Here is a 24034-nt window from a genome sequence, read left to right on the forward strand (position 1 = left end):
CTGATGGCTGAATAAAAAATGACTGCTGGGGCCAGACTGGCTTTTGAGATCATATTATAACTTGCTGTTGAATTCTCAATTCTAATCGTTCAGAAGATGTTGATTTTTATTTTTTTTTAATATATATATAACAGCAGCTCTGACGGTATTTCCCGCTGTAATACAAATCGCAGGTTTCTACTGTGATTTCACTGTGATACGTTATCGTTTCCATAGTAACAATAAATGTTGCTATTTAAGAAGGAGTCACCAGTGCCAGCGCTTTGCAAAAATACGTTTCCCGACATAAAACTTTGCAATTTGCGGTTTCTCCGTAACATGACAAGCTGTATTTTTTTTTTTTTTTTTTTTTGTCTTATTAACATCACGAGAGAGAAGCTGGTGAGGGAACAACTGTTTATAACCATTATAATACAAATGATAACAGGAACTGCCAGTGTTCCACATTAAATATAACTATAAATGGATAAAAAGTGATTGGTGGTAATTGTTCCTTATTATTCTTTAAAAAGGGTGACAGTTACATTGGAACAATTATACTATTATTATAAATTTCTCTGTTACATAAGAATTTTTTTGGAGAGAGAGAGAGAGCGAGAGAGAGAGATAGAGTGAATGAAAACAATGTGTGTGTGTGTGTGTGTGTGTGTGTGTGCGATCTCCATAGTCGTGACTTAAGTGTGTCGGGTCCACTCCTACACCAACTCATTAAAGTGCAGGAAATTGAGGGAGAGACAGAGAGAGAAAGAGATGAGAGGAAGCTGAGGGCTTTCCCTTTCAACCTCGCTCTTTACCAAACACCGCCATTATTTTTCCCTAACGACTGGCTGCAACTATATTATGCACATAAATTATACAAGATAACAAAGGATTACAGCTGTATTATCTGGTTATTAAAGAGCTGCATGACTGCACACCCAGGCTGCATTTTCGTTAAGGATGAGTCATATGGAAGAAATAACACACAGGAGCATGCTGTTATAGGAAAATTATTCGTAACGGAGTGGTGTGACGAAGCGAAGTTCCTGTTACCACCCAGACGTTTATGATTTATTCATGTTATGTTATGTCATGTTGACAAGAAACTGCGAAGTGAAGAATTTCTTGTTGGAAAACTTAAAGTTGCAGCTTTACCTCTGACTGTTACAAAGCACTGGTACTGGAGACTCCTTCCAACTTGTAAAATACAGGGCGGGGACTCGGCTTGCTTAACTGGCAGTTTTGTTAGTATTAACTTTTATTCGTATTTCAGTTTAGAAATTAAGAAGCTCTGTCTGAGAAGTCTGCAGTAACATGAAGAAGGACTGACTGACTTTTAACAAATCTCTAACAGTTACTGTTTCATTCCAGAAGGTTTGAAGTTAATTTCAGGTGCTAAAAATAAATAGTGTAATATTAATTAATTACAGTAAACTACTGTGACTAGTATGAATGACACAGCCATGTTCAAACATTTCCTCCTGCTTGTTATCATTTGAACCTTCACAATGAGCAGCGGCCATTTTGGTACCTTGGTGAGCTAACGGTTGCTAAATTACCTCAGCTCTTGCCTGTGGGTAGCCATGGTGACGGGTTTTTAGTAATTACAAACCTGTTTTTGTCGTAGATTTTACATTTTCTTTCACTTTCCAAAGTGAAATGCTGTCAGGATGCTGATGTTTGTGGTGCTGAGAGAAGTGTTTGTCGGTCAGTGAAAGCGGAATGTCTTTATTTTCACTTTTTACAGTGTCTGAATCGAATCAATTTCACTGAGTGAAAACAACTCCAAAGCTTTAGAGTCGACTCTCTATTTCGAAGGCCTGGTATCAGAGAATCGGTTCTTTCGGAGATCGAGTCTCAATTCCCAATGATCAGAGAATCGACTCTGTGGAATCGACTCCCAATTAGCATTGACCTTCAGAGTCAATACCAGCGTAGTTAGTTTGACTTTCTTGGACTTTTTACGATATAATTAGATTATACTGTTAATTAGTATTATATAAATAAACGGACACATGTACTGAACTTGCTCACCAACTGCAAAATTTGCCATAAGAAAATTATCTATTTAGCTAAATGGACTGCTAGCAATGTGTTACATAGAAATAACGAATAAATGTAGATACAGCAAATAACAGGAGAAATAATTAAATAAGGAAACAGATTTGATAATTGTGCAATAACAGTACACCCAAAGAGTTTTATTCCTCTTATACCTCATCAGTTTTCCATCACTAACAATTTATTTTTTATCCATTTATAGTTGTGGAACAGTCCTGTCATATACACTCACCATCCACTTTATTAAGAACACCTGTACACCTGCACATTCATGCAGGTATCTAATCAGCCAATCATGTCACAGACATGCATAAAATCATGAAGATACAGGTCAAGAGTTCCAGTTAATGTTCACATCAAACACCACAATGGGGAAAAATGTGATCTCAGTGACTTTAACCATGGCATGGATGTTGGTGCCAGACGGGCTGGTTTGAGTATTTTAGAAACTGCTGATCTCCTGCAATTTCCACACAAAAACAGTCTCTAGAGTTTACATAGAATGGTGTGAAAAACAAAAAGCATCCTGTGTGCGGATGGTCTGCAGGCTGAAACACCTTGTTGTGGAGAGAGATCAGAGGAGAATGAAAATGGCCAGAATGGTTTGAGCTGCCAGGAAGGATATAGTAACTCAAATAAGCACTCTTTACAAATGTGTTGAGCAGAAAAGGATCTCAGAATGCATGCAAGAATCTGAGGCTATCATGGGGACAGACTCACCCAAACTGGACAGCTGAAAACTGGAAAAAGACCAGGCAAACTGTCCATTTTTGGTGAGTCTTTGCCCATGATTGCCTCAGATTCCTATTCATGGATGAAAGGAGTGGAACCCAGTGTGGTCTACTACCTGCTGTAGCCCATCCACCTCAAGGTTCGATGTTTTGTGCATGCTGAGATGCTTTTCTGTTCACCACGGTTGTAGAGTGATTATTTGAGTTACTATATCCTTCCTGGCAGCTCAAACCATTCTGGCCATTTTCCTCTGACCTCTCTTATCAACAAGGTGTTTCCACCCCAAGAAATGTCGCTCACTAAATGTTTTTTGTTTTTTGGCACCATTCTGTGTAAACTCTAGAGACCGTTCCAGGAGATCAGCAGTTTATGAAACACTCAAACCAGCCCACCTGTTACCAACATCCATGCCACAGTTAAAGTCACTGAGATCAGATTTTTCTTTGATGTGAACATTAACTGAAGCTCTCAACGTGTATCTGGGAAGTGGTAGCTCTGTGGTTAAGATGTTAGACTCCTGATCGTAAAGTTGAAAGTTCAAATCCCAGCACCACCAAGCTGCCACTGCTGGGCCCTTGAGCAAGGCCCTTAACCCTGAACTACTCAGTTGTATAAATCAGATAATTGTAAGTCGCTCTGGATAAGGGCGTCTGCCAAATGCCGTAAATGTAAATGTATCTGCCTTTTTTGCATTGCACTGCTGCCACATGACTGGCTGATTAGATAACTGCATGAATGTACAGGTGTTCCTAATAAAGTGGATGGTGAGTGTACATTGTAACAGTTTGTAATCAGTTGTTTCTTTATCAGCCTCTCTTGTATTTGCTCTCTCTTGGACTTTATAAGACAAAAAATACAGTTTGTTACAGACAAACCACAAGGTGCAAAGTACCCTATCCTAAAGACTTTACCATAGAGGAAAACATAGTTACAGGTTTACCTCTGACTGTTACAAAGCACTGACAATGGAGGCTCCTTCCAAAAATGAAAAGATTCAGACAGAAAGATTTCCCATATCAACAATTATAGGTTTTTCTTTGTTAAATATATTAAATAACACATTTTTTTCACATTTATTATTAGGCTCAGATTAAGTGCAAGTGACTTTGTAAGTGGTTACCATGTAAACATTTTAGAACATGCATATTAAAAAGAGAGATTTACTTATATATTGTTTGCATGGACAAAAAACTGGTTATGTGTATCAACAGCATGACTGGACAATTCAAAAGCGTCTCGATTCCACAGGAAAACCACAAACCTGGCAACAGTGGTGACAGTCTTTTGATGTTGTCGATGATGCATTAGGCAAGTTTCCATTCTCGCTACAATTGTATTTTGGCCACATGCATCCCAGACCTCCTCCGCAGGTGGTTTGAGTGATCTGATCATTAGACTCATTGGATCCCATTCAAACCTGTTTTTAGCGATGTCCAGTTGTGACCTGACCTTCCAAGACAAGTGATAACACCAAGCTTGGGATTTGACTCACACCCTTTCATCACAAGCACAGAAAGCAGCATTGTTCTCATGTTCATTGTTGAGACAGACCAAATCAATGGAACAGAAAAGAATGAGTGAGAATATCCACAGAAACTTGAACACAGAAGTGAAGTTCAGTAATGATGAGTTTATTCAAAAGCTTGTGAACAGAAAATTTAAAAATAAAAGACTAAACATTCACATTTACAGGGATACTTTAGTACAAGACCAATGGTTCCTTTCATTAATGGCAAAAAAAAAAATAATACAAGACTGAGGTCAGTTTGTTATAGGCACCAAAAATGAGCTCGAAGATATTTAAATGAGCAGAATTTAATCTGCCAAATTACATTCAACACTGAATCAAAAATAATTATTTATTTGATTAAGGTAGATATAAATTTCTTATGTAAGTAACAAAAACACTATTCAATAATACTGATTTAGATTATAAAAAAAAAAGAAATGATTTACAACTCCGACATAGTGGAAGAGGTTAATGAGATGATGATAACCTGAGATTAGGCAATAATCTGCTACTAAAATCTTTACAACCTTCAAACCTCCAAGTTTTACTAATATGTTTTTCCACAGTATTTTGTCATTTGCCTGGTCTACTTGGTGATTGTTGAAGATGTTATCATCTTGTCCACAGCTATTCTTATTAGGCATCATGGACAAAAAAAAAAAAAGTCACTGGCTTCAAAGAAATTATAGGAATACTTCATTGCCATGATTAAGGTGCCTTACCTGATCTTAATCTGTGAGTTTAAACATTAAACTTTTAACTTGTTTAGCTCAAAAAACCTTGTGCTCCCACTTTTCCAGCTTTCTCATTCGACACAATAAACATTCATTCCATAATGTCTCATAAAGTTATATTATATCAATACAGCAATTTATTCCTGGCAAATTAAACTGCCTGAAATCTCCTGGACATGGACCCTTTTTTCTTTTTGCTGCAATGTTTAGTAAAAAGCCTGATAGCATTAATGTAGGGCCATATAATTAATGTCATTAGCATTTTAGATTGGGAAAAGAGCAGAAGATCAAGGGGTCGTTTGCTTTTTTGTTTTATGTGATGGTACCATCAGTGTTCAAAACAAAAAGTTCATTTTTAAAACTTTTTAATAATGGGCCAACTTTAATGGCCCAACAGCTCATTAGTCTTGTGTAAGACATGATATTTTTCCTTTATTAAGACATGCAAAAAATTGCATCTTTCTATTTTTATTTCAGAGCCATGTCATGTTTAGGTTTTATTTCTGAAATGCAACTGTCATGTGTTGAGTTTATTGCATAATTCAGTACCATGACTGAAAATAATCTTTTTTCTGGTTACAAAGCTGAGGACTGGTTTCCCCAAACGAGCGTTCACACTTCACGCTGCACTCTTCTTCTTCTGCAGACGTGTTCTGGTGGGCTCAGTGTGGATCAGCGGCTCCTGAACCACCGTGGCTGGATACTTCCTGCCCAGAAGCTCCACCTCCACCTTCTGACCAACGGTGGCCAGGTCAATGGGGAGGTAACCAAACGCCAGGCTCTGCTGAATCGAGTAGCTGTACGCTCCGGAGGTCGTGTTCCCAACCACCTAGACGGAGCACACAAGTGTGGAATTGTAAAACTCACATGATAAAGTATTAACTTGCTAACAACGTTGCTAACAATGATGGGCCAGGACGGAGGAGAGGTTATAATAGAAACCATGGCATTATAAATGGTGCCAAACTGGAGGCTATAAGCTTCCATTACTTGTTAGCTATATTAGCCTTGTAGCTGCAGTGCAAAACTAAAGAAGCAAACTTCAGATGCCAAGCATGACTTGGCTGGTTAATTAAATTTGGGGTAAATTTGTACACTGGTATCGGGTATCAGCCTAATACCATGTTCACTTACTCGTACTCCTATTCATAAAAATGGTCCAATACATGCATCCGCTACCAGGTGATACTATGTAAGCCTAGTGTACTACACTAAAAAATAGACAACACAAAAATGACAGCAATCTGGACGCACTTCATGATTAATGACTGAAACAAAGCAAACTGCAAGCTGCGGTCAACGAAATTATTATGAGGAGGAATTATGAGAAGGTAAAGTAGTAAAATTATTACTTTTAATTTGTGTACAAATGTGTAAAAATATGTTGTTAATTCTAAAATGCCAGCTTTTAATGAACTGTTCACAAATATTCCCCTCTAACAAATCTTCTGATGAACGTTGTATTTTACCTTTCCATTGTGCCAAATGGTCTCATTGCCCTCAGGGTCAATGTTGTCCGTATCCACGGTGAGATACGCTAACTTCCTCGTTAGTCCCTGGGCCTTGATTTCCTGTAGTGCCTTCTTTCCAATGAAATCTGCAGGCTGCCACCCACACACACACACACACACACACACACACACACACACACAGTGATGATTTAGGCCTTGATAACCTAAAAGTTTTCTTAACATATACTTTAATCAAAAAACATATTTAAAAGCTACCTTGTTGAGTTTGATGAAGTAATCGAGACCTGCCTCAAGAGGATTTGTGTCACAGTTCATCTATATACACACACACACACACACACACACACACACACACACACACACACACACACACACACACAAAACCACAACAAAGATGGGCAGAAATTAGTTTTAATTTAACAGTTTAGATTTTCAGTCTGATAGGTATTTATTTACATATTTGTGTGATCTTTATCTTCTACTTTGACTATGTGTGTGTGTGTGTGTGTGAGAGAGAGACCTCAGCTCCCCAGCCTCGGAAGCCCTTTTCCAGCCTGAGGGAGGCCATGGCGTAAGTGCCGAAGTTATCAATGCCCTCTTCTTTTCCAGCCTCCATGATGGCCTTGTATACTTCTGCCAGCTTTGGCATGTCCACATACAGCTCCCAACCCAGCTCCCCTTAACAAATACACAAGCAAATGTACTGCACACATATACACTCACAGGCCTGGTCTGTTTAATGGGTCCTTTCTAACATCCCAGCATTGGGCATTCACTGAAGTTCATTTTTTTGGTATTAATAATATTAAGCATTGCATAATAATAAAGCTGCAAGGCTAATGTAGCTAATGCATAATGTTACACAGATGTGCTAATGTGGTTTAGTATGCAGTGTGACTTAATATGATCTATATACATGAATAAAACTTCACTATCTAACTGAAAGATGTAACGTTACAAGGGCAGCTATCCGGGAAAACCAGAATTTGCTCATTTATTTAAAAGTGAAGCTGAGTTGAGTATGTCTTTGCAGAATGGTTTTAATTTTAACCAACATGAGTCTTGTAGCTTTAGTACAAACTAAAGGGAAAAAAATGTTGAACACCAAACATTTGTCTTACAACTTCATACAGGATACGAGAAAAATCGTACAACTAAAATTTGAGAATGAAGAATGATGTAATTTTAACTGAGAAATAATTCAACAAGATTATTCTTTTATCAAAACTAATAAAACTTACTGGTGTGATTACGGTTGCCATGTGAGGCAGAATTCCCCATTCTCATACCTGTGTATGATATCCGTATGGCCCGCAGCGGGACTCCAGCCAGCTGAATGGATTTGCAGTGGAGGAATTTAAAGGAGCCATTGCTCAGATCTTCATTGGTGAGTTTTTGCAGGACTTTGCGAGAGTTTGGGCCCGCCACTCCCAGCACTCCGATATCATCAGTCACATTAGTGATGTCCACATCATAGTCGCCATCAGCTGCTTCTCTTTCTATCCATCTAAGGAGGAGGCAGAAAACCAAAATGTAATTAAATCTAATTAATTTAAAAAGTGTAATAACTGGAACTTGAAGCTGTGTTATAAGATAATAAAAACACTTCAGGAAGTGCTGTTATGGGAAAATAATCAACTTCATGGTGGTAACTGTAACTCCGCTTAGTGTTGGACCACATCGCACCACCAACTCGCTGATTATTCTCCTTTAATGCCACACCCACTAGTGTTTTATTCCCTATCTTATTATACAAGCAAGCATGTCTGTAAGGGCCTGAACAATTTCCAAAAAGCAAAACAGACATGATCATGATTGCCACACATTATTAAGAAAATCGTTAAAGCATGCTAAAGTCTCCTGACACCATTTTGAAAGCACTGGTGCTAGTTACTACTACTACTGCTTTTACTTATTTAAATAGCAAGCATGGAGAGTTAACGAAAGCTAATATTAGCTAATTAGTTAGTCAAGTTAGCTGTGAGAGCTGGTTAGGTAACCAGCCTGCCACTGCAGTAATGTAATAACTAGATAAACTAATTGGGCTTATATAATCTTAGTTTGCTAATGGTTTTCCTTTTTGTTAGCAAGTTAGCCGGTTTCTGCTAGATAATATTAGCTAGATAATTAGCTTGCTATCAAAGAATTCACAAATAGCTAATTGTCATGACTGCTTATGTTACATGTTTTTTAAATGTTTTACATCACTGTACTGTACAGAATTTGTCCAAAATGTTTTAAAATGTGTGAATCAGACCACAAGAGGGCAGCCTCAGCACACTAAAGAATCCAACTGTGTTTGTGGAGTGTGATGTTTTCTGACTTGAGCAAGGCCAAGGACTGTCACTCAGGCATCTGTTTGTGGCAAGTCTTACAATACTGAGGTCTAAAATAGTCTCACTGTGAAACATTCACTTTTTATAACCACCAATAAGAAGTCCTTGGGAGGTTCATACGAGTATGATGAAGGCCAGAATGTGTGTAGGCTGTATGTGTGTGTATATGCGTGTGGCGAAAAAGCGAGACGAGTTATAAAACCTTCTGGAGCCTCTGTAACCTCAGTGAGAGTTTTAGGTCCAGCAACAGAAAATGCTTTTGAATAATTTTACATCAAGTTCAAATCTACTATATACCATGCATATGGTTAATATAGTTAATATTCCTGTGAGCAGAAATTAATGCTAAATACACTGGCTGTCTCAGTGGTTGTAACTTCAACGTTCATCACATAACTGAAGAAACTGTACATTTCTGTTGTATTTTTAATGAGTGTCTGGACGCATTTTGTCACACTTTTGGGTCTGTGTTTGTCTTGTGCACTGTTTCAGGCAACTTACCGTCCATGCTTCCTTACTGCCCTATTTCTGAATGATGACCTCTTTACATCCATCCTTCTCTCAACCTCTCAGGGAAAAAACTCACTGACCCCAGATAAAAAACGTTACCCATGTCTGAAATGCTACATACTTTGACCCAGAGGATATTATCAGGTTAAGATTACAAACTTAGATCAAAAGGTCATCTACAGGCAAGAAGCAAAATCAGGAAGTGTTGCAATTCTTGTGCAAATGGATATTTGTCTCACTATCTTTTGCGTAATTGAATATTATACCTAGTAACTTGGGGTTAAAAAAAACTAGATCCTGCTAGTGAGTGGAAAGTTGTGAGCTCAATTCCCAGGACTGCCAGAGAGCCAGTGCTGGACCTCTTAACCATCAACTCTGTGTTGTAGTTTGCCTCACATGGAAGTCATTTTGGATCAATTAAATGTCAGTTAATTAAATGTAAATATGTATCAGCAAGGTTTAAAAAAAAAAAAAAATAGAAATTGCTTGCGATAGACCAACCTCAGATCGTGCAATTCGGACCCTGAGCCAGTGATGAGCAGGAACTCTCCAGGTGCGACCTGGGTAATGGTGACCTCAGCATAGACACGCCCCCTCTGTGTCAGCATGTGACTGATGTTAGTCAAGCCCACCTGTGCAGCAGTAACCGAACTGACGTCATCATCACATCATCACATCATCACAACTAACATAAAGCTAACAGAACACCATGAGTTCCCAAAAACAACAAAGAATAATATTTAAACTACAGCTACACCATTCAAAGCATGTGTATGTAAAGATATAAAGATGACAATCAGATTAAACATTATATAGACAGGTCCTTAGAATTTTCTTGTAATTCAACATAATAAAAAACCCAATAATAACAGCAGTAAAAACAGCTTTCAACTAACCTTCAAAACCAGAAGCACTGTCATACACACTAGGAATGAATTTCTAGGCTTTGAGTACTACATTAAAACATTTGGGGGTGTGCTGTTATAGGAAAATAATCAACGACGGGGTGGTGTGATGAAGCAGAGTCACCGTCACCACCCTGAAGTTGATTATTTTCCAAAAACAGAACAACCCAAAGTGTTCCAAAACAATTTTTATGCTTAATTTAAGCAATACAAATTAGTTCTCTCACCAACCTCTTTTTTTTTCTCTCTCACAGTTAATAAGACAATAAAATGCAGATTGACATGTTTAAACAAAGCCTGAAAACAAAACAACAATGTTGTCCTGTGGCAGAAAAGCATCAAGGAAAAAAATGTGGAAATATGGAAATATAGAAACAGTGGTGAACAATTTGCAGATCTCGCCCTGTTGTTTCATCTTCTGCCTCTCACCTTCGGCATGGTGTTGGCAAACAGTCGGTCCAGCAGTCTGTGCGCATCCTTCCCTTTGACCATGAACTTGCCAAACGGTGAAAGGTCAATAACGCCCACTTTCTCCATTACAAGCTTGCACTCTCGGCCGACTGGTCCGTGCCAGTTTGTTCTTCTGAAACTCGGTCTGTGCATGGCCAAAAATATCACATTTATCTCATATAGCAGAGAAAATTGTACTAATTAATAGTAATGTGTAGAGGTGACCAAACATCAAGACAACATCATGCTGTAGTGTTCATGTTCATGTTCATGTTCATGTGGAAAGGTGGATGTTATACTTGTAGCCCACGTCATCTCCTGGCTTGTAGAAGTAATGTGGCTGCTCCCAGCCTGCATGGAAGCCCACGGAGCATTTATCTTTCAGCTGCTCATAGAGCCCACTGACTCTGCTAGTGGGGCGACCAGCAAAGCGCTCCTCTTTAGGGTAACCCACTGAGACAGAGAGAGAGAGAGAGAGAAAGAGAGAGAGAGAGAGAGAAAAACCATTACACCACCTGCACATTCCCTGCATATTTTGTACATCCCTTTTGCACATTCCTGTACATATATTTCACATTTCTTATCTTATTTCTTATTATTTCTTATTCATTTCTGATTTTTAAATTTTAACTTTATTTTAGTATTTAACGCACAGTCTAAAGAGGAGTAGTCCAGGTTTCCATTTCACTGCAAGTTATATACTGTATATAATTGTGTATGTGACATACAAAAATCTTGAATCTTGAATATTATAAAGCCAAGTTGTATCTTGTAAGCATACCACACTGCCATGTTTAGATTGTGCTTGGGCCTTTTTTTTATTTAAACTTACCCACATTGTTAAAGCCGTATGACTCTCTGGCCTTGGCACACATGTACGGCACGGTGGTCCACTTGCCGTAGCGGTTTGGGTCGCATTCAATCAGATCATAAGGAGGCTCACCGCTCATGATCCAGTCACTGAGGAACTTTCCAACTCCACCCGCGTGAATGATACCATACCTATCACATGACCCAAAAAATCATTCAGTCGTCTGGTTATTTATTTACAAAAACATATATTTTGCTTTGTAAAAGGTTCTGGGATACAGTTTGACCTTGAAGTTGATTATTTTCCGATAACAGCATGTCCCAAAGCATTTTATTCCTCTTATACCTCTGATAACATATTGGGACGAGTGCATTAATATAAACTGGCGATTTTCTTGCAGCGAGAACTTCTGTCAGAGATGCTGTTACTGAAAATCAATCAACACCTTCTGAGCAATCAGATTTGAGTACTCCACAGCACTGTATTTTAAGAAGCAGACAGTAGACAGCTAATAATTTTATAATTTACAGAGTATTAATAAACACTTTCAAAATGGCCACAGTGGTGCGTTTTTACCCAAAGCCGATGGCGGTCCAGTAGTTGCGGAGTCCCTGATGTGGCCCCACCATGGGCAGCAGGTCCGGGGTGTATGTGATCGGTCCGGACACAATGTTGATGATGTCAGCGTGCTTGAGGACAGGAACCATCTCCATGGCCATTTCCACGTGCTCCATGATGCGGTCCAGGTCTGATTCGAACAGCTCCTTACCGAAACCTAATTAGAGGTTGATAAACATTTTGAATAAATAAACATTCTATAAAAATAAAAGCATTTTGAATTCATAAACCATGTTCTGTTCAAAGTACAGATTCAAGGTCTAATAATCTGAGGCTTTATAGAATGAGAGAATGAACACTCCCACTGGGAGTCACATCACACTGGTTGGTTCTTGGTACCTGGAGGGACTCCATCTCGGACCCACGAGTCCTGCAGCACCATCTTCTCCTCCTTTTCATAGGGGCCGAACAGCAGGCCATCTCTCTCCTGACGCAAGTAGTACGAACCCTCCAGGTCCCGGATCACAGGCAGCTCCTGCTTCAGGGCCTTCACCTCGGGAATCGTCGCAGTCACCACGTACTGGTGATGGACAGGAATCGTGGGATGCTCCAGACCAACCAGCTGGCCAAGTTCCCGTGCCCAGAAACCTGTGGACCAATGAGATCATGAACATCTAAGGAGCATTATAAGGCAATTCAGTCGAAAATGAGTTTAGCATGAATATTTTGGTCTAATAGTTTCAGTTTTTAGGGTAATATTTACAAGAATATACATTCTACATTCAAAATCAAGCAAAGTTGGGATCGGGTTCTAGCCGCCAACGAGTCATAATCAATGTGGTGACCAATGAAAATGCCCTTTTATAGTTAAAAGTAAAAGAAGACTCCTAAGGGCTGTATTCAGGGTTGAGTTCAGACCTCAGACGTAATTACAGACTGACTGATTTGATGTTAAAATTTTGTACTTCATCTCTAAATTGCAAAATTATAAAATTTTTACAGATTTACTTTCTTATTTTAGTCTTCAATATTTAGAATTTTTTAAATAATGTTATTTTTATATATAAGATAAAAATACATTTGTTTTTTGAAAACATTAGATAAAGTATCGATTTTTTAAAATGCAACACCACTATCATATATCATCAGTCATATCACCCACCTATTCCTTTGTGCAAAGATGATGATGTTTCCAAACATTTCCTACCACCCAAAAGTTTTGTCTTTTCTTTCTTTACTTTGCCTTCATCTGCAATTTAGAAGCTTTAATCCCGTTTTGTTGCCTCTGACACTAATCTGTCACTCAAAGTTTTCGTTCTCGTCCAGAAAAAAACAGACAGCGGTGTGCAGTGTGTAAAATGTCAAAAAAAAAAAAAAAAAAAAAGACCAAGAAACGCTTCATAAAGTAGCAGGACATGAGGCAATGGTTAAGCTTTTAACTGCCACCCCGACAGCTCAGGCTCTTAAAAAAAAAAAAAAAACACAACAAAAAAAACGCATTTGTGCCTGTAGCTGAACGATTATCTCCGGTTATATAACGCTCTAAAGTGATCTGAGGTAACCTCCTCACTGACTGAGCAGCTGTCCGTGTCCACATTCTCTCTCTCTTGCTCTCTCAGTGAGTAGTTTGTAGGGCATATGGAGGTGTGTAGGGTGTGTGTAATCATACCAAAGTTGGCACTCAGAGACCAATCTGTTCAAATAAACAGTTCACATCACTCAGAAGCTTTCAGACATGCTAGAGAAAAAAAACTGGTTTAATCGTGCAATATGGTGCCTTCTGTGTCTGCAGTACAACTCAGAGTATTTATCATGTAAAATGCTGAATAGCAGTTAAATAACTTAACATTAAATGTGCATTAAATTATCTAAAAAAAATTTAATTTTGCACATGTAACTCCGTTTTGATAGATCAGATATTAAAACAGACGTTGGGCATTCTGTTTTTCTGAAGACATTCTTTTAAAATGGTTTGGACCACAGCATTGCTGATTGGTCAGAAGGTAGTGATTAATTTTCTAGAACGGCAGCTCTGACAGTAGTTTGGCTGTAAGGTAAATCACATCATTGAGTTATGTCAATAAATATGTCAGTAAGCACGTAAGTCAGGAGGTAAGTCAGTAAGTAAGGAAGTCAGTAAATCGGTACACAAGCCAGTAAGTAAATCAAGAAGTCAGTCAGTACGTCAGTATAAGAAAGTATGTCAGCAAGTCAGTCAGCACATAAGCCAGTAAGTCAGTCAGTATGTAAGTAAATCAGTATTTCAGTACATAGTTCAGTACATAGTTCAGTACATAGTTCAGTACATAGTTCAGTATGTAGGTCAGTATGTAGGTCAGTGTGCAGCCAAAAAGAAAGAAAAATGTTTGTTATGTAGAACCTTTGGAATTTTGGAAGGGGCGTATGTTTTTTTCTCCTTACAGGCAAGGCCAGTTCACACAGGCGCTGTTTAATTCCTTGCCCCCCCAACATGGGATTATTCCAGTGTTATCTTATAATATGAACACAAATACAAAGATAAAGTTGGAGCGATGCAAAAGTAATGGCTACTACCAACAAACGTGCATCTGTCACGACCAGTGTCCTTTTCTTGTTCAGCGAACTGGCTTTTCTGCAGCACGAACTTAATTCGTTTTCAGTCTGACTGCTGCATTAGCTGAAAATAAATCATCGTAGTTTCAGTGCAGTCGAGTAAAAATTCATTTTTACTTCAATTCAAATTTATACCTTGTGACCCTAATTCATCAAGTCATTTAAAAGAAGAGTCCAATAGTTTGAGCTGCTGTGATGTGCTGTGCTGGTGTGTAAACAGGGTGAAAAAAACAAGCTCTCTAACCGAAACGTAACAGAGCAGGTCCAACAACTTAGTTATGTACTTTCTCTCGTTTTAGGTTTCAGGTCTGGGGACAAAATTAGAAAGCAAAGTGAGGAGCGAGTCTTAGAGGAACACATGGAGAGTCAGAACTAAAGCGTGAAGGGAAGAACGTAAAGAGAGCTATAGGGTCACGAAGTCAAGGTTACTGAAGAAGAAGAAAATGAGGAACATTTATACACAGAGAGTGAGAAAGAAGGTCATGCTTTACCGTTTTTTGATTCGAAATATTTAGAGCTGACACATTACTTTTCACCAGCCTCGCTAACTAAGAGCATGCCAAAATAAACGGAACAGTTTTACACGCTGCCATTTTTATTTTTTTGTGCATTTTTTTGGCTTGGTTCACTGGTGAGACCTGATTGGCTGATAGGGAAGGCGGCTACATGAAACCTCAATCCCGCCAGTGTGAAACGGTTCAGCCAAGCAAACTGAGAGCAGGTCTACAATCAGCAAGGAGCCATAAAAATAAAACAAGAGTACAAGAGAGGCAGGAGCAGGGAAAAAAAATGTGCAAACAGCAGCTGTAGTTTGTTACGCAAACGCCACATTTAAAATGGTGTTGAAAAAAATCTCACAAAGACCTTGTAAATTAAAAAAATTAAATAAAAAATGCACTCACAAACATACACACCATCCTTGTGAGGTCACATAACGTGTATAAAAAAACAAACTTAACCTTTAATGATAATGCTAGTTTAGAATAAACACTTAATTGCAAGAAGTAGAAGTTAAATGAATGAATTCTATGCTGTTCAGTGCTGGGGCTCGTTCTTCATGGATTACTGAATTAGCTGGATTGGAGTGTTGTGGATTTGACACGATCTTGAATTTATCCGATCTTTGAAGCAGGTTGTAGTACTGACCTGTGGCGTTGACGATACGGTTGGCACGGATGGTGCCGTGAGGCGTCTGGACATCCCATCTGCCATCGGGTGTGGGGACGAGCCCAGTCACAGGGGCGGGGCTATAAATCTGAGCGCCATACATCCGAGCTCCAGCGGCGAGAGCCATGGTGAGAGAGTACGGATCGATGTGTCCATCACCGGGAGTGTAGAGACCTGCTATCACCTGAGGAAGAGAGAAAACAATGATGCTGACATTAAAATAGCTAGACAGATAGAGAGATAGAGAGATAGAGACAACTTTATAGTCCATAATATATTATTTGATTTATAAAACTTCTGTCTTTTTCAATTCATTTTTTAGTACTTTATCTTCAGCTTGTAGACGCAAATTCAGAAAGAAGCACAGCTGTGCTAGTAAAATTTCCTATCAAATTGCTTATCTAGCATTAAAAAAGTTATTAATATTGCATATATACTACATGTTTACTTGTACTCTTCGCATTTGAACTATGAAGGAAAAGGAGTAAATGCATGTTTTTTCCTGGTAAGTTCTAGATTAGGAAACTTATAGTGTAACAGCACAGAGTAGTGAAGCCCAGCATAAACTGGTTCCCAAACCACATGCTGGTGCTGGTTTCTTGAATTAAAAAGTGGCACAAAAATCTTTCAGGCTAAAATATATAGTACTGTGCAAAAGTCTTAGGCACATGCAAAGAAGTGCTGTAGAGCAAAGATGCCTTCAAATATAATGAAATTAAATGTTTCTATTTAAACTTTTAAAAAATGCTATAAAGAGCAGTAAACAGTAATAAATGAAACAAAGTCAATATTTGGTGTGATGATCCTTCGCTTTTTTTTTTTTAAATAAAACAGTATCTGAGGTGCAGTGTGTGCAGTTTTATAAGGAAATGAGCTGGAAGTGTTACTGAGCATCTTGCAGAAGCAGCCACAGTTCTTCTGGAGACTTTGACTGTCGACTCGCTTCTTATTTCTGCAGCGAAACCCAGCAGCCTTCATTATGGTTTTTTTGTCTGTGTCTCTCTTATGTAATCTGCTGCTTTCTTTACTGACATACAAACATTTTTCTGGAACATTTAATTTTGTGCTGGAAAACTAATGTTTGGAATCTAAAATGTTATTGTACTGAATCAATAATGTAGAAGTCAGAAAATAAAAATCTATAACAAAGTTTGTACTAAAAAAAAATAAAGTGCCTAAGACTTTTGCACAGTACTGTATATATATTAAAAAGTGTGTGTGTGTGTGTGTGTGTGTGTGAGTGAGAGAGAGAGAGAGAGGGAGAGAAGGTTTCAAGCATATTGAACACTACTTTACTCAAAATATTTAAATTACTGTAGTGCTCAAACTATACAATAGTATTTTTGCTTGTGATTTGTTTTGCCATGTGGACATAGTGGCAAAACGAGATACATCATACACATTATAAAATCTTTCACTTGGAGAAGGGATCCCCAGAGAACCTGATCACAGAATCTCAATGTTTTAACTGTATATGTGACTAAATAAAACTTTAGAAACATATTGTTTAAGAAAGAAAGAAAGAAAGAAAAAAGGTGGGATTGCCAAAATGCATTATCGGTCCTAAAAGAAAGCTTTAAATTCACATTTAAAAAAATTCAGATTTCTAAACACCACATGCCAAAAATCTCTCAAAGTTAAATTAGCTAGACAACAGGAAGCAGAGTAGCTTTAGCCATGAGGGTTGCTCTGTTTGTTCCTCTTCACATTATTTATCCTCAATTATATCAAAAATTCCAGAAAATATTCAGGCGTCTCTTTGCAGAAATGCTCACTCTTCACGATTTGTCTTAAATCCCAACCTTTTGTTCAGTGACAGGAGAATGAAGTTTAAAATCATGCAGCGTGCACTGAGTTTGCTCCTCTCTCACCCTGTCCATGTTGAGCAGAGGGAAGAGCTCCTGGACCTTCTCGGGTTCGATGAGGAACTGTGGTGTGGGGTGCCAGTGAGTGCGGGTCATCTGGTACTTCATCTCGTCCACTCGGGCCGAGGTCGAGGCGATCCTCACACTTCCTGGCTGATGGAAGCCCACTGCCTGGAACAATACTTTATATTACTGTCATGTCATTGCTGCAGCATTCCTTATAATGAAACTTGTTTGGAAATCTTGTCAAGGTTATTTAGAATGAAGAAAGAATTGATTGATTTAAAGGGATGCAATAAAAAGAACCATTTTTTTGGGTTCCTAAAGAACCATTCAACTGACATCTGGAGAAACATCCGGCACAACAGAGAAATAAAAATATTACTAAAATATAAAAATTTCCCCACTATAAATGTTACTAATATGTGCACAAATTAATCATAAATTTATCAGCTAGTCCACCAAAACTCCAGTGTGATGCCCAGTCCCATGTTGTGGCTGCCCAGAGCAGGCTAAAAAGTGGTAGCTCATGTAATATAATAACGTATTGTGAGCTAGTTAGCTGGTTAAATGCTGGTCAAAACAGACAAATGAGTATATAAATTTCCACCTAGAGGGACGAATGACAATCATTATCCTTTTCTCACAAAGTGTCTTAGCACATCGTGTTTGTCCAACGTTTGGCTGCCGTTTTTCCTCTTCACATCAGACATAAAAGATATTCGGGTGAGGACAGAGTCTTTATTTGACTTTGTGTACAAAGCAGGACAGTTAAAAGACAGCTTTAATTAGCTCAACTTTGTCTGTTTTTCCACACACGTGTGTGTTCTTGGTTCTTAAAAGAATGTCTGTCATCTATGCATGGAAATTACTCTATGTAGTAAAAGCTGATGAGTGTAGTGCAGAAGGTGGTTGGATTCAGAACAATAAGACAGCATTATAGTTATAGCGTCAAGGTGCATCGCAGCGTAACTTAGCTGCACAGCTAACGAAAACTTGTGTTTTCAAAAGTCAGTAGTTTTTTTTTTTTTTCCTCTCCCTGTTTTTTGAATGAAAGAATTAAAAAACATGCAGGAGAACATTAGCCTGCTGAGCATACATCTCCATCAGGAAACTACGAATTTAAAAAAGTACTTCTTTTTTTTTAAGAGTATTGGATACATTTCCCATCATTTAGAAGCTGCTCTTTAATGTCTTACCTGGCCCGTCTCTGCTTCCAGCCGCTCGTACAGCTTAATGCTGTGATAATGAATCTTCTTTAGATTGATCCCTGGATGGTAGTATGTGGTCAGTCCAGCCTGTAGACAGAAACACCATCATCGTTATATGATCATCATATAATAAAGCCCAAAAAGGTCATTTATTACTAGAAATCACTGCTTATAAGCTTAAGTTCTAATAGCTCCTGTACTGACGATTACATTATGCATTAATCAGTTTACCATAACTTACCATAAATTTGTAAAATGTGGATTAAAGCCTTTTTGGGGAATTAATCTGAGTGTTCAGACTGTTGCAAATATTGTCACTGTAGTGGTTTTGCTGCCTTTTTTAAAAAACAAAAAACAAAAAAAAAACATAAGAAGCTAAAAAAAAAAAATTCATTGAAAAATCTGACAGTGTTGTGTCAAAAATTGTAAGAGCCAATCAGGTTGCAGTATGCGAATAAAAGCCTTGCAACACAAGTTTACCAGGGAAGTGGGTGGGGCTTCTATGACTACACAGTGTCATTCAAAACAGAGCTGTGATTTCTATTTAAATTAGAGATGAAAATGATTACAAAACCTTGGAATGATAATTCAATCAATGGTATTTTACATAAAAATTCTATTCATTTAATTAAATTCTGTGACTTTAAGATTTTTTTTAAATACTATGAAATGCAATATTCAGTAAATAACCAAAAAAAAAAAGCCAGCTAGAACCCTGTAAATCTCAATTTGCCAAATATGTTTGTCAGGTCCAGTCTTTCAATGCAATTGCAAATCATCCAGAAAAGGTCTAAGAAATAACAAACTGCTCATTTAAAGGCCATTAAGTCTTCAAGCGTGTGTATAATCAAGCAAAATACAAATAGCGAACAGCAAATAGTACAATCTTGTACAAAATTGTTTAACCCTTTGTTAGACCTACAGCGTGCCAGGTGGATCCAGCAGTCAGCTCGGACTTCTCCAGAAGCACCACATCCTTCTGTCCGGCTTTGGCCAGGTGGTAGGCCAGACTCACACCGACACATCCTCCTCCGATGATCAGAGTCTCGGCTGTATCCTTCAGCCTCTTTCCCAGAGCTCCTACACCTCCATCACTGAGAGAAAGAAAAGATGAGAGGACTGAGAATGTTGGGAAATAAAACAGAAACTGTGGAGATACAAGCTCATAACTACTTTTTATCCATGTTCTCCTCCCCTGTGTCTATATGGGTTTCCTCTGGGTTCTCCGGTTTCCTCCCACCTCCAGAAAATATGCTCAGTGAGTTGGTGAGGCTGCATTGGCTCTAGGTGTGAATGAGTGTGTGAATGTTTGTTTGTGTGTGTGTACATGGTGGCCTGTGATGGACTGTAGGGTGTTTCCAGGGTGTATTCCCGCCTCACACACAGTGTTCCAGAGGTCTGGTCTAGATCCACCACAACCCTGACCAGGATAAAGCTGAATGAATGAATAGATGATGATGATGATGTTGATGATGTTAATAAAGCCTGGCATCTCTGGACTTAATTAAAGCTGACTCCAATCAGATTCAAGACTCAGGAACTTTATTCTCATATGCACAAGCTTCCCTGTACAAAGATATTCTTAGTTTGCACATTCCCATGGATGCTGTAGTACAAAATGGATGATAAATAATAACAAATAAAATAACAACAATGATAAAAATATGAAAAAGAAAATTATAAATTGTACAGATTGTACTGTATAGCTTGCATAGACTGTACAGTACAGACTGAATAAATTGTAAGGATTATACAGTATAGATAGATAAATATGGATTGCATAATATAGACTGTATAGATTGTATAGATTGTATAGTTCAGACTGTATAGCATGGACTGTATAGAATAGACTGTATAGACTGTATAATATAGATGGTATGGATTGTGCAGTATAGATTGTATAATATAGATTGTACAGTATAGACTGCATAAATTGTCCAGTACAGATTGAATAGATTGTATGGATTATACAGTATAGATTGTATGGAATGTACAGTATTAATTGTATGGATTATACAGTATAGACTGTATAGATTGCATAGTATAAAACTGTATAGACTGTATAGTATAGATTGTATAGTATAGACTGTATAGTATAGATTGTATAGTATAGACTGTATGGATTGTACGGTATAGATTGTATAGTATAGATTGTATGGACTGTACGGTATAGATCGTATAGATTGTATAGTATAGACTGTATGGATTGTACGGTATAGATTGTATAGTATAGATTGTATGGACTGTACGGTATAGATCGTATAGATTGTATAGTATAGACTGTATGGATTGTATGGTATAGATTGTATAGATTGTATAGATTGTATAGTTCAGACTGTATAGCATGGACTGTATAGAACAGACTCTATAGATTGTATAATATAGATTGTACAGTATAGACTGCATAAATTGTCCAGTACAGATTGAATAGATTGTATGGATTATACAGTATAGATTGTATGGAATGTACAGTATTAATTGTATGGATTATACAGTATAGATTGTATAGATTGCATAGTATATAACAGTATAGATTGTATAATATAGACTGTATGGATTGTATGGTATAGATTGTATAGATTGTATAGTATAGATTGTATGGATTGAACAGTATAGATTGTATAATATAGACTGTATGGATTGTACAGTATAGATTGTATAGATTGTATAGTATACTTTGTATATACTTGAGTGAGCTATTTGTTCAATTGTGCAAGATGTATTGTAACAATTAAAAATATACACAATACAGAGGATCTGTTAAACCACTTATTCATTACAATTCTAAAGCATTCTTGGTCAGAGTTACTTTTAATGGGAAAAAGTGTTGAAACGATGGAAGATGTTTGAGCACAGGTTACACTGATAACTTGTGCATTCAGTGATAACACTGCTTCATCTGACAGCAGTATCAGTGCATGGAATAAAATGCTGTCTTATAGATAAATCAATATGTTCATAGAGTAATAGTGATTACACAGAACATTATACATGGAGGGAAGTGTCTTTGTGTAATGCTGGAGGCTCAAAACAGTTGCCACAGTTGCTCAATAATTTAATAATAATAATAATAATAATAATAATAATAATAATAATAAATCTGACTCATGATTTAGAAGTATCACTTTTAGATATTTTTCCACTTTTTAACTATTCCATCAGCCTTGCAAGACACACTTACCTCTCTCACACACACTCACTCTCTCTCTCTCTCTCTCACACACACACACACACACACACACACATACATACAACCTGAGAACTCATTTGTGTTGTCATTACCTTTTCTCCTCAGCTTCTTTCCGCAGTGTGCAGCTTAAACTCCGCACTGTGACTCCCCTCAACTTCCTGCAGAAGTTGAAATCTCTTCTTAATTGCGCATGAAGTGTGTTTAAAAGTCTGGACATGTTGCACAGGTCTCTATGAGACGCTCACTTTCCCTGTCTCTGCAGCACGCGCACAACTGAAACGCAGACCCTCCTTCGCGTTGGTCTTCCCGCGCATGCGCACTGGCGCACTTAAGCTGTAGCAAGTCAGAACTGTGTCCACGTTAACCAAGGTTATATTTCCAAATATAACGTTGAATTAATCTTGTATTGCAGATTTATAATAAATTGCAGAGTTAATTCACAACCTGTATTATCTGTGTCTTGAAGGGTATTTTGCATATAGACGCTAACCCTAAGCAGTTAAGCACTCTGTGCTATATGTTCTCCACTATGCTTACAAAATGACAGAACTCACACAATAGTGCACTAAGTAGTGAATAGACACTAGTTTAGGAGATTCAACCTTACACTCAGTTCTTTTTGTTGTGCATGTTAGCATTGTTTTCCTATTTGTGCATCCAAAATCCACATTCAGCTTTCAATCTTTTGTGAAATCCATTAAAACCTCTTTTGTCTCGAGAATGTGCACTATATTAAAAGCAACTATAAACAGATAAAAAGTATAACGTGTTGTTCTTAGATTAAGCTGTAAGATTTCTGATACTGAAAAGTCTTCAGGACTGAGGAGTTTGCACTTTATGCTTTTTTTTTTCAGACTGATTATAGCTGATTTTTTTTTTCAGACTGATTATAGCTGTAGCGTAAGTGATAACAGGAACTAACTTGTTTCTAACTTGTTTGCATGGCAAAATGTAACTAGAAATGGATAAAAAGTACCACGATTGTTTAATAAATTAAAAAATTGTAATCACTGGTAAATTGCTGTGGTAAGAAAGAAGTAAAACATTTGTGGGTGTGCTGTTATAGGAAAGTAATCAATGACAAGGTGGTGATCAAGAGATGTTACTGTTACCAGACTAAAGTTAGTTATTTTCTTATTAGAGAACATCCCGAAGTGTTTTATTCCACTTATCTAGACGTTAATAAGACAGAAAAATGTAGCTTGTCATGTTACCGAAAACCTACAGAGTGCGAAGTCGTCTGTCCTGTGGTGAAAAGTTACAGCTTTAAGTGCTGACACTGAAGACTCCTTCCGAACACCTTCACCATATAAACAATTACTGTTATAGAAAATAAATCAAGAAACAGCCACGTGGTCTAAATTATATTAAAATTGTATTTCGTTAGATTAAATTCAACTCTACTCTCATTCTGCAGTGTACAAGTACAAAGGCAAGGAAATGCAGTTAACATCTAACCAGAAGTGCAAATAGCAATGTAGCAATGAGTGATATAGTGCAAGCATGGCAAAAATGTGCAAGTGACAAACAGTGAAAATGACATGATATATGAGTAGACATGAGTCCAGAGACATGAATGCACAGTACAGTAGAGTTGAATGTAAGTGCAAATTAACTGGTATATAAGTGAACATGGATTCAGCCATGATGTTTTTCTCAAAATAAAAAGTTTTACAATGTTAAATTAGGTCTAACGCTATGCCTCAGAAATTTGTGCCCCCAAAATATTAATCTAGCTAACATCAACGTTATATTGTATCTATAGAACATGCATTATATATTATATTTCCTGTGCCTTTGTAATTTTTAACAGTTGCACAAATGTTCCTGCAAATCCTGTCCAAATTCATTATATCTGTCTGAAGTATAAAAAAGCGAAGCATGTGGGCTTGTAACTGATCCCATTGCAATGTCTCTTCTGTTAAAGTGTCTGCTCCTGGATGCAACTGGA

At 37.6% G+C, this 24034-nt stretch overlaps 1 protein-coding gene across 1 annotated transcript; it reads right to left on the bottom strand.

Annotated features, from left to right (window-relative positions):
- Positions 1–4382: 4382 nt before the first annotated feature.
- Positions 4383–22384, bottom strand: dmgdh (dimethylglycine dehydrogenase). Its single transcript, XM_034311513.2, has 16 exons — positions 22176–22384; positions 19816–19987; positions 18882–18980; positions 17689–17853; positions 15797–16001; positions 12458–12706; positions 12077–12275; positions 11522–11691; positions 10989–11142; positions 10669–10834; positions 9836–9966; positions 7778–7995; positions 7009–7166; positions 6744–6803; positions 6486–6620; positions 4383–5845 (listed from the first exon to the last, which is right to left on the bottom strand). Exons 1-16 carry the CDS (start codon positions 22298–22300, stop codon positions 5636–5638), a joined length of 2616 nt encoding a protein of 871 aa, XP_034167404.2. The 5' UTR covers positions 22301–22384; the 3' UTR covers positions 4383–5635.
- Between the last annotated feature and the right edge of the window lie 1650 nt (positions 22385–24034).

This window comes from Pangasianodon hypophthalmus, chromosome 15 (genome assembly GCF_027358585.1).
Source record: "Pangasianodon hypophthalmus isolate fPanHyp1 chromosome 15, fPanHyp1.pri, whole genome shotgun sequence".
Lineage (NCBI taxonomy): Eukaryota > Metazoa > Chordata > Actinopteri > Siluriformes > Pangasiidae > Pangasianodon > Pangasianodon hypophthalmus.

Bases quoted from the DNA above. Each gene is read 5' to 3' on its own strand.
- dmgdh (XM_034311513.2), bottom strand. From the start codon at position 22,300: ATGTCCAGACTTTTAAACACACTTCATGCGCAATTAAGAAGAGATTTC. The intron at 12,276-12,457 runs GTACCAAGAACC...ACCTCTAATTAG, and splicing joins CCGAGATGGAGTCCCTCCAG to GTTTCGGTAAGGAGCTGTTC. The intron at 11,692-12,076 runs GTAAAAACGCAC...GTCATGTGATAG, and splicing joins TGGACCGCCATCGGCTTTGG to GTATGGTATCATTCACGCGG.